The sequence below is a fragment of the Palaemon carinicauda genome, chromosome 28 (assembly GCF_036898095.1).
Source record: "Palaemon carinicauda isolate YSFRI2023 chromosome 28, ASM3689809v2, whole genome shotgun sequence".
NCBI classification, from domain to species: domain Eukaryota; kingdom Metazoa; phylum Arthropoda; class Malacostraca; order Decapoda; family Palaemonidae; genus Palaemon; species Palaemon carinicauda.
This window is the reverse complement of record NC_090752.1, coordinates 94,537,211-94,549,710: the sequence shown is the minus strand read 5'-3', so window position 1 is coordinate 94,549,710 and position 12,500 is coordinate 94,537,211. Positions and strand designations below refer to the sequence as shown.

At 33.7% G+C, this 12,500-nt stretch overlaps 1 protein-coding gene across 1 annotated transcript; it reads right to left on the bottom strand.

Moving 5' to 3' along the window:
• Positions 1 to 11,994: 11,994 nt before the first annotated feature.
• LOC137621946 (tropomyosin alpha-1 chain-like) lies at positions 11,995 to 12,381 on the bottom strand. The gene has a single exon (XM_068352446.1). It carries the CDS (start codon positions 12,379 to 12,381, stop codon positions 11,995 to 11,997), a length of 387 nt encoding a protein of 128 aa, XP_068208547.1.
• Positions 12,382 to 12,500: the final 119 nt, after the last annotated feature.

Sequence of the window (12,500 nt, the reverse complement as noted above, 5' to 3'; positions counted from 1 at the left end):
ATACACATGACATGTGGTTTGGAATAGAAAACAAGCTTGTTGCATATGAAGATGATGTTACTCTCAATCAATTCCGTCCTCTGAATGTAGATCTGGGGTTGCTGAATCTCTTAATAGAGATCCTAACAAAACTCAAAGTATGATTGTAAGTAGGTCAAGGACAGTGGCTTCTCAACATCCTGATCTCAGCATTGATAATGTTTCTTTAACTTTGTATGCCTCTTTTAGAATTCTAGGTATGATTCTCGACAGCAAATTTACTTTCGAGAAACACATTAGGTCAGTGTCTTCGTGAATTGTAAAAAAAAAAAAAAATAAAAAAATAAAAACAACAACTGGCTTATTGAGAAAGTCTTTTAAGATTTTCGGTGATCAATCTATTCTGAAGAAGTGTTTTAATTCTTTCATTCTATCTTGTTTCGAGTATTGTTCTCCTGTCTGGTCTTCAGCTGCTGATTCTCATCTTAATTTGTTGGACAGAAACTTACGGTCTATTAAATTTCTTATTCCTGATCTAGATATTAATCTCTGGCACCGTCGTTCAATTAGTTCAATATGCATGTTGCATAAGCTTTTTCATGATTCCGACCATCCTTTACATTCAGATCTTCCCGGACAGTTCCATCCTGTTCGTTAATTCTAATAGCCAAGGTCTTCTCCATCATGAGGCTCAATACTACACAGTACTCCAGAGATTTTATTACAGTTGTGACGGGCCGAGAGAAGGTTGTGACTCAAAGGTAGGATGAAAGCAACTACACAGCTGTGACCAAGTTATGGAATGATCTTCCTAATCGGGTAGTTGAATCAGTAGAACTTCAAAAGTTCAAACTTGCAGCAAATGGTTTTATGTTGTACAGGGCGACATGTCTTTTAATTGTTTATAAATAAAATATATGTTTTAATGTTGTTAATGTTTTTAAAATATTTAATTTTAATTGTTCATTATTATTATATCGTTTATTGATTTCCTTATTTACTTTACTCACTGGGCTATTTTTCCCTGTTTGATCCCTTGGGCTTAAATAACATCTTGCTTTTCCAACTAGGGTAGTAGCTTAGGTAATAATAATAATGATAATGATAATAATGATAATGATAATGATGATAATAATAATAATACGAGTATGTATGTATATATAGATTTAGGTATTTGGGTGAGTATATATATATTATATATATATATATATATATATATATATATATATATATATATATATATATATACTGTATATATATATATATATATATATATATATATATATATATACTGTATATATATATATATATATATATATATATATATATATATATATATATATATATATATATATATATATATATTATGTGTGTGTGTGCGTGTGTGTATGTGTATGTATGCATTACATGTTTAGCCTTATAAAACATTATCTTAAGAGACGTCAAATCTGCATAGAGATATATACACCAGGAAAATATATCTCCATTAAAAGGAAAACTTATCCTCTCTTGGAATGCTGAAAGATATCACTAAAATATGTAAAACGGAAACGTCATCTACTCCGTTACCGGATATAGATATTATTGAAGAAAAAAGAATACGAAAGTTTCGTAGGTATCAATATTCAGTCATTAGAGATATGAAAGGGATTCATTAGCGTGAAGAATTCATTAGCATATTAATGAGTCAATCGTCACTCGTGAAACGAATGTCATGGCTATTGGAAACCGGAAAATTTTTTCTAATTTCTCTCAGATAATATAGTTATTCAGCGAATAGGGACCGTTAGGTTTTTTAGTGAATTTCCGTTGTTAGTTTATGTGTTTGTGCATATATACAGTATATCACGCGTGTATACATTTTTATACAATATTATTCATATATATATATATAAATATATATATATATATATATATATATATATATATATATACACATATATATATATACATATATATATATATATATATATATATATATACAGTAAATATATATATATGTATATATATGTGTATATATATATATATATGTATATATATATATATATATATATATATATATATATATATATATATATTTACTATATATACTGTTCATAACACTGTATTTTCATACCACTCACACATTTCTATATTATATATATATATATATATATATATATATATATATATATATATATAATATAGAAATGTGTGAGTGGTATGAAAATACAGTGTTATGAACAGTATATATAGTAAATATATATATATATATATATATATATATATATATATATATATATATATATATATATATATATATTTACTATATATACTGTTCATAACACTGTATTTTCATACCACTCACACATTTCTATATTATATATATATATATATATATATATATATATATATATATATATATATACACACTTATATATACACATATGTATGTGCGTATGTATAAATATATTTTTATCTTTGTATATACTGTTTACCTTTCATCATCACATCTTAAACCTATTAACGCAAAGGGCCTCAATTAGATTTCGCCAGCTGTCTCTATCTCGAACTTTGAAATCAATGCTTCTCCCTTCATCATCTCCTACTTCAAGCTTCATAGTCCTCAGCCATGTAGGCCTGGGTCTTCCAACTCTTATAGTGCCTTGTTTAGCCTAGTTGAAACTTTGGTGAACCAATCTCTCTTAGAGAGTGTGAAGAGTATGACCAAACCATCTCCCTGTAGCCTTTCCCATGATCTCATCCACATATGGCACTTGAGTAATCTCTCTTATAGTTTCATTCATAATCCTGTCCTGTAATTTAACTACTAATATTCTTCTGAGAGTTTTGTCTTTAAATCTAAAAAATCTGTTGGATATTGTTTCATTTTCATACCATGACTCATGTCCATAGAGTAACTACGATCTCACTGAACTGATGATTTTTATATGTAATATCAGTCGATTTGATTTGCTTTTTTTTTCAATCTTTCATTAAACTCCAATTTTAAATAACCTTTATTAGAGATGATATTTCTTAAATATTTATATGCTTCCACCTCATTAATCCTTTCTCCTTCCAATGATATTTCATTTTCCATTGCATATTCCGTTCTCATCATCTTGGTATTTTTCCTATTTATCTTTAGCCCAACCTTATGTATTATTTCAGGCATTCAGGTAATGAAGCTTTGCAAGTCCTGTGGCGTTTTGCTAATAAGGACGGCGTCATCAGCATACTTTAGGTCCGCTAATTTCCTGTTACCAACCCAATCCAATGCTCCTCCGCCATCCCCAAATATGTATTACGAAATCTATGAGGAGGATAAACAACATAGGTGACAACACATTCCCTTGAAGTCCTCCACTGCCAACTAGAAATTCATTTTATTGGACTCCCCTAATATTAACTTTTGGATTTACAATGCTCATGAACAGAAGTCCATAATAACGCAGGACTCTGCACAAAATTGGCCGCTGTACACTATCAAAGGTTTTTTCATAGTCTACAAATGCCATCAAAATTGGATTTCTTTATTTTACACATTGCTGTACAACGTGTGAAATGAAAATTTGGTCAATACAATTTCTACTTTTTCTAAATCCTTCTTGTTCGTCTCAGCTGTTCAACAATCTTTCTCTCCAGTCTCTTTAGAATGAGCATACTATATATTTTCATGACAACTGACGTAAGTGTGATGTCTGTAATTATTGTAATCAGTCAGATCTTTTTTAGCCATTTTCACCAACAATCCTAGCTCTCATTCATCAGGATTTGCCTCTTCATGCCACATTCTACAAAATAATCTTGTAAGTATTCTGGGAGCACTTCATTTTCGACCAAAATCATCTCGGCAGTTATTCCATTGTATCCATAGGCTTTCCATATTTTGATTTTTTTTTAATGATAGCTACGACTTGAAACACACTAAATTCATTGATGGGCACATCAAGGTCTTCCTCAGCTTCAGGTATATCGATCAAATTATTCTCTTCATATCTCGTATTCATGACTTCACTAAATTGTTCCATCCAACGTTGCCGTTCTTCATCTTCTGTAGTTATAACAGATCCATCTCTCTTTATGATTGGTATATGCCTTTTTTTTCCAATACAGATTTCATTAATAATTCTATGAGCAATTCTTACACCATAGCCACTCCCTTAATTCATAGCTTTGTCACTCTCATTCCTGGATTTTCTTTTGACCTCATATCAATACTGGAATACATAGCACGCTCTACCTTGTAATTTTCATTACTTCCTCGAAAACTTTCAACAATGAATTTCTTTCTTTGTCTCCTTTTTTATGGTATCCCAAGTATCATTTGATATCCATGGTTTTCTCCTTGTAACTCCATGCCCCAAAACTCCACTACAAACTGACTGATATGTTCTTAATATAACTCCATTCTTCGTTAATTATCTGCTCTTCGTCTCTTAAACTCTCTCAAACTGCAAATAGATTCCTACGTTTAATTGCAAATGTTTCTGTGTGCTCATCCCCTAGAAGGTTAGTTGTATCAAACCTACATATCTACCTTTCTGCTGGGTGCTTTCAGTTTTAATTTTGATGTGGCAATTAGGAGCTGGTGATCACTATGGGTACCAATATCTGCACCTCTATAGCTTCTTACATTTTTCAGAGTCCTCCTTCTCTCTTTATTAATGGCTTTGTGATCTAGTTGATTTTTAAATTGCCACATGGTCCATGAATATTTGAGGATGTCCTTGTGCTGGAAAAGAGTTCATCCAATAACAAGATTTTTTGTTGAACAAATCCATTTTCATATTCTACTTCGACAAGACCCCCAACACCCATTATATTGTCTATATCTTGATTATTGATTAATTCACCAATTACAACTTTCATATCTCTCTCTGGGTCCTCATCTATTACACTCTGCAGTTCTTCATAGTATTTATCTTTCCTTTTTTTTCAGAGGAATTATTTATTGGTGCCTAGCAACCAATAATGCTCATATTGCACTGCTTTGATTTAAACTTTGCAAGTAACAATCTATTATTTACATCTCTCCATTCCGTTAATGCCTTTTCTGCTCATGGTATTATCATCATTCCTACCCCTTCTCTTCCAACTCCATTTGTTCTTCCTGAGTATATATAGTTTTGCCTTGGTTTAAGATTTCTCTACCAATTCCCTCACAACGTGTTTCAGTTAGGGCTAAGGTATCCAAACTATGTTTCATAATTTCATTCTCCGCTTGCTGTAATTTCCCATTATGATTCATGGTTCTAATAATCCAATTATCAATTCTCAATTTTTCCTTAGTATTTATTTACCCGGGTATTCTTAGCACCCTGCTACGCCCGGGACCTGGGGCCATTCTTTCATTTTCTCTTTCCCTACAATATATTTTTATCAAATGCAAAGTTTTTAATAGAGTGGTATTAATGTTTTGGCAAGAATGATTTTTGGTCATTTTCTTAGACTGGGAATTTCTGTCTTTAATAATTTAATAATTTTAAGAAAAAGGATTTATAAAGAAAATTTAATTTTTTATTTTTCACAAATGGTTATAAACAAATATTTCTTTGTATCCTATTTTTTCTAGATATGTATTTCCTATTTTATTATTAGCTTTAATATAAATATCTTTAACTCCCGAATTTAATTGTGCCAGCTCTGTAAGAGTCGAGCTTGACTCATTAGGCTGGTTAATCTCTTCCCTTTTAATAATAAATAATAACCTTCGAAAATGCATCGTGTAATATATATCCAGGCTGAAGACAAGAAACATGTTTCGGAGGACATTTTTATTCATTCTTTCGTTCTGCAGAATTATTAATTGAATGATAGATTAGGAAAGGAGATTAATGAATTGATTTTGGCATATAGATTTCACGACTTTACCGTTGCTCTGAATGTGAATCTGTGTTTTAAAAACACCGAATCTTTCTCTTCAAAACAGCAAAATTGGGTCTTCAAAACAGAGAATCTGTGTCTGCAAAATAGCGAATCTGTGTTTTCAAAACATCGAATCTGTGTCTTCAAAACAGCCAATCTGTGTCCTCAAAACAGCGAATCTGTGTCTTGAAAACTGTGAATCTTTGTCTTCAAAAAAAATTTATCCTTTTTAAAAACAAGGAATGTGTAGGATAGAAAGAAAAGCCTAAAGACTATGAGTCGAAGGGAGGACAAGGAGAGTCTAGGGGGAAATAACCCGTTAACTTTGGAAAAAAATTTAATCACGAAAGTTTAGGCCAAATGAACGAGAGGAAGGCCTGACTGATGATGAAGGTTGAGTCTTACCATCGTTTGGGATTCGACCAGATTTATCTTTCATGTAATTTCCCTCTTTTATCTTTAGCTGTTAGTTTGGGAGCTTTATCTCTCTTTTCCCAATTTTGGAATCTTCTTTGCATTGATTAATGACATGGTTTACTTAATAAGATTTTTATGAGTGGGAATACCTTAAAGTGGTGAAAGGGTTTCTGTATCGTCATGATCAGCAAAGCTGTACTAGTCAGGGTCACCCATACTAGGTTAGTTTGCTGTGGGTGATCATACTAAGTACTCCCACCATCACCACTCCGTAGTGGCCATCCTAGTGATGAAAACTGGCCAAACCCCAGACATGAAAAGGGTCATGTCTGAGGCTTTTGTCCTACAGTGGATTAGTAACGGCTGCATTTGTGGTTGTTGATGTGGTTGTAGGTTTATACTTGACCCTTTTAATTTTGATGCATGCAGCATTCCTTAGAGGTGTTTAATGCCATTCAATACATTTTGAGTAAACTGATCCGTTGTGACATTTTCTTTTGATATATTTTCCTTCTACCCTGTAATTGTTGTTGGGTATGATTCTATAACCATATTTTTTAATCAACCTTATTTCTTCTCGTCAACAGATGATTGAAGATGAGATTTTCAAGATGGCTGGGATCTTTCATTCTATCTTATCTAGAAGTTGTTGCTAGGAGAGAAAATTTCTATGAGTGATATTGCGTATATATTCCATGTCTTTCGAGGAACTGATAAGGTAAGTGATTATTATTTTTTTAAATGGTTTTTTTTTTCCCTCGAATGGTAATTAATTATCAGGGAAAGCTCACAATTAGATATTGAGGATGGTTAATATTTCATCAGTAATTTACATTGAAGCATCATAGCTCTCATCTTCAAGATTAATCTCATTTTAGTAGTAACATGGAGGAGGGTATTTGGCAAGCCATACTTTAATTCCATCATAATTCCGAGGTCTAGAAGTCGATATCAACTTGGGTTTCATAGCTTATATTTGGATACAATTCAAGTATAGTTTATTGAGGCGTTCCGTTGCGATCAAATCTTAAATAAGTGCATTTTGACACGAATTAAAAGGTCTAATCGTATATAACATTACTGTCTTTGTTATGGCTTCCCGAATTTCTGAAAGGTTTCGTTGCAATAATTTTGACGTCAATATTCTTTTGCGTCAATGTTACAAACTAAAAGTTCAATACAACGACGCGATCGAACTTTCTACACAATACTAGAGAAAGAGATTTACTGTAAAGTTGTTCTCGGGTAATTCAGTTACTTTGAAGGTTTAGAAAAACTGTACATACATAATGCAATTTTTATTTTACACTATTCTGAAAAAAAATAAGGTCGGGAAAAAGTAATCTGTATGGGATATATATTCTCTCTCTCTCTCTCTCTCTCTCTCTCTCTCTCTCTCTCTCTCTCTCTCTCTCTCTCTCTCTCATGTATATTATTCGCTATACTATATCATACTGAGAGATTATTTCACTCAAAACACCACTAAGTACAAGCCCTATCTCCTATGATTCATGACCCCTTTTAACATGTTTTTAATTCTTACATCAATGAGTACAAGCCCTATTTCCTATTATTCATGAGCCCTTTTAGCTTGTTTCTAATTCATACATCAATGAGTACAAGCCCTATTTCCTATTATTCATGAGCCCTTTTAGCTTGTTTCTAATTCATACATCAATGAGTACAAGCCCTATTTCCTATTATTCATGAGCCCTTTTAGCTTGTTTCTAATTCATACATCAATGAGTACAAGCCCTATTTCCTATTATTCATGACCCCTTTTAGCTTGTATTTAGTTCATACATCAATACGTACAAGCGCTATTTCCTATGATTCATGGCCCCCTTTAGCTGATTTTCATACATAAATTCCACTGTAGTTTTCTCCCAATAAAAGCTGTAAGCAACTGAAGATTTCCCATAGTTAGCAGTTTCATTTAAGAGTTGATGAGCGTTCAATATATCTAAAATGGAATTCTCCTCTCCACCACCCAAATCATTCACAACCTCTTCCCATTGTATTAAAGGTCACCTTTAGTTGAAGTAGATCTGGAGTAGGATGTTGGTTTAATGGGATATGGTAGATGGTAAGGCTGCCGAGGTAACGCTCGAATTTTGAGATATACTGGTGAAATTTTGAAATTGGAATGGATGAGTTTGCTGAAGTTTAGCTTGTGATGTTGCTGAAGTTAGGAAGCGATATTTGTAAAGGTTTCTGAAGAAAGTTTTCGGGATTAGCGAAGTTGCTCAAGTTGGGAAATGGAAGTTAGTGATGTTGTTCAAGTTGAGAAATTGTAATTAAAGTTGTTGTTCAAGTTGAGAAATTCTAATTAAAGTTATTGTTTATGTTGAGAAATGGTAATTAGAGTTGATTTTCAAGTTGAGAAATGGAAGTTAGTGATGTTGTTCAAGTTGAAAAATGGTATTTGTAGTTGTTGTTCAAGTTGATAAATGGTAGTTGGTGTGGTTGTTGAAGTTGAGAAACATTTCTCGAGGTTGTTGAAGCCTAGAAATGGTAGTATGTGAGGTTACAAAAGTTTAGAAAATTATAGAACGCGAGGTTGCTGAAGTTTTAAAAGGGTTGTTAGGTGGCTAAAGTTGGATGATAATATTTAGTGAAGTTGTTGAGTAGTGAGAGTGGTAAAGTGGAGAAATGGTAGTTGATAAACTCAGGAAAGTATATTTGGTGGTAGTTTATGAGGGTATTGATGTTGGAAATTGGTAGTTGGTGAGGTATCTGAAGTTTGGAAGCGATAATAAATTAGGTTACTGAAGTTGGAAGTGGTAGTAGTTAATGTGGCTGTTTTAGACTTAATATTTCCGGAAGATGCAAGTTTCAAGGTTGGGGGTTCGTTAGAGGTAGGTAGAACCTCGCAGTCCATCGTAATTGGGTAGCAATGTATTTAAATTGAACTTTCAATAGGAATGGAATTAGTTTTAACTTGCGTTTGGTGGAATTGAGTCAGTTTAATTGAATTATTCGGTGACCAATAAATTCGTTTACATTTAATCCCAGCCTTGCAAATCTCCCTAAACTGTGCCACTGTCGATATCTTTGTTTAGTTGTTTACATGTTGATATCTCCTCTCTGTCTGCTTCTCTTTGTTAGTGAATATCCCCATAGGCCGATTCCTATGAATGTTTGCTGATTTTGAAAAATATATATCTTGTAAATCTTGATACAGTTTTATTGGGGAGCTGGGACTGATAAATAAACCCATAAAATCTATTTAAAATATAGTCAGTGATTATATCATGCTATTTGAAAAAGATTTGAATGCATGACACAAAATCTATTTGTATATTTGCGGATGTTCGTATGAAATTGATTGCGTTAAAAGTGGACGATGAAATCCTCTTTTGTTAGATTTGATTAAAATATATAAACATTTTGTGTACAGAGACTGCCCACTAGTCGAGTAGATTTGCTTCAGTTGCGATATTGGAAGGTAAATATCTCATGGAAATATAGTCATGGATTTTTAAAACATTCAAACATTAATTTCCAGATCTGGACACAGATTTAGAAGAGATTGGGCCATTTGTCGAAATATAAAAATTATTTGTTGGTGCGTGTGTTTGTGTGTTCCACTTATAATTTTTTCATATATTTCCGCGAGATGATTATCCTTTATAAAATACTACCGTGCGTTCGGGAGCTTTTGATTTGATCAAGGGTGTGTACAGTTTCAGGGGAGGTCCTTTGCGTCAATAGGCGTAGGAGGAGATGATGATGATGATGATGATGATAAGGGTGTGTACAGTTTCAGGGGAGGTCCTTTGCGTCAATAGGCGTAGGAGGAGATGATGATGATAATGTAGTACAGTTGGACACAGAAGTCCCTGGCACACCTCGCGCCGACGAATTTCACTCAGTCCTAGCCTTGATTCGCGGCGAGTCACAAAAGAGATAGTGAAGGGAGAGGTGTAAACACAGGAACTCCCCGCGCAGTAAGAGTTGCACAGGGTGCATTTCTTTGGAGCGTGGTGTACTACGAATTCCTAAGTCCAACTGTACATCCAAATAATTATGGATTTTTAACAAATGTCAGTGAATGACACAGAATTGCTAAGATTTATGTTTAATTGGCTGGTTTATTGTAATTAACTGAATGATGGTTGCGTAAATACCTTGCTAATTGCTCCCTTTCCGTCATGCAATTCTCTTGCGATCACTTCGTGCCTAACATTTTGCGCAAAATTTCGTTACGTTTTTCGTTTATGTCTCAATAAACGGAAACCTTTGCTCTATACATGTTTTATACGTTATTGAATTCACAATTAATGATTTTTTCTTCATATTTTATAAATAACCATTTACTGATATGTAAAAGCATTTTGATTATTTTTTTTTACTTCTCTTGCTTGAGGGTACACTCGAGCACGCTGTTCTACCTAATTTCTCTTCCTCTTGTTATGTTGAAGTTTTAATAGGTTATGTAGGAGGTGTTTATTTTATTGTTATTCGTGAAATATTTATTTTTTCCTTCTTCCCTTTCCTCACTGGGCTATTTTCCCTGTTGGAGCCCCTGGGCTTATAGCATTCTGCTTTTCCAACAAGGGTTGTAGTTTAGCAATTAATGATAATAATAATAATAACCTACGGTAAATCAAAAAATGTGATGTGCTAATTTTATTACTTATTGTTTTAGGATGTTCTTTCTTGTAATCATTAATAGCAGGATATTGATTTTTCTGTAGAGATTTTCATCGAAATTAAAGAAAAAAGGAGTTTTCATTAATAGCTGTTCGTAGAGGGATTGGTAACTGATAATTTATTATATTTAAGCATGTGTTGGATAAAGTTTTATTTTGCTCCTCATATGTTTCAAGTTTTGCTTATGATTTTGAGTGTGAATATATTTGCCTTGCAAGGATAGTTGTGTTAAGGGATAAGTAATATCTGACTTCCTTCACTATTCGTTATTTATCATTTTCATGATCTTAAGGAAGTAATAGTTAATATAGTTAGCAATGCCATATGTGGAAGAGATCATGGTGAGGGGTAGATGGAGATAGTTTGGGCTTGCTCTTCGCACTCCCCAAGAGAGATTAATTCACTAAACGTACATCGGGGCTCCACAAGGCACTAGAAGAGTTGTAAGACCCAGGCCGACATGGCTAAGGACTATGAAGCGTGAAGTAGGAAATGACAAATGGAGAAGTATCGATTTAAAAGTTCAAGATAGAGACGACAGGCGAAATGAACGAGTCCATTTGCGTCAATAGACATAGGAGGAGATGATGATAGTTACCAATATAGCAACAGTGTAGCGCCCTACCTTATAATAGTTTGAATAGATGTTTGATATTTTAATCTCCAAATGTTGGTGGATTTTTCTGTGAATTTTTAAGATTAAAATGACGTGTATGACTTAGAATTACTGACGTTTCAGTTAAATGAATTATGCAACCTAATTGGGATTTCTCTCTCTCTCTCTCTCTCTCTCTCTCTCTCTCTCTCTCTCTCTCTCTCTCTCTCTCTCTCTCTCTCTCTCTCTCTCTCCTACGTGAAAATAATTCATTTTCGGCATTTCGAATTCCTTCTACCAAAGATACGACAAGAATACCTTTAGTAATTAATCTTCACTTCCCCTAAGTGAATAATAAATAACGAAGGCATTATCGAGGGCGTACTGACGACTTTTTACAAGAAATTCGTAGTATTCCAATTCCCATTGACGTCTGCGCTGATTTCCTGAATCTGCCCGTTTTGACTCCAGTCCCCAGTGTCTAGTTTCTCTGGACTTCAGTTTTGCTTCTCTTTGCCGGAGCCTTTCTTCTTTTTCATAGAGAAGGACTTGTCGGAAGTCCACATTTTCATCTTCTCAAGTAATTGGTTGATTACCGTTTGATTTTTCTCAATTTGAAGATCTTGAGAGTTTATAGTCGCCTGTAATGCCTCCACTTGACCGTTCTTCTCCAACAGTTTCCTTTCGAGGCTTTCCAACCTCCTGGTCGTCTCTTCGCTGAGTTGAGGATTCCTCACCTCCTGTTTCTGATCCAGTTCGGCGATCTCTTCCTTCAGGACTCCAATCCAATTTCGAGAAAGTTCTAGTTGTTTCCTCGCTAACGCCAGTTTTTGCTGTGTTTTTTCAAGTTCTTCTTCTAGGAGAACATTTCGCTTATGATGCATCTGCTCCTTGTGAGTTCCAGTGGTTATTCATAGTTTTCGTCGTCCTTCTTTTTCTTTTTCTTCTGTTCTATAGCCATTCGGACTAGTCTCCCAGAATCGTCACGAATGCTTTTTTCATC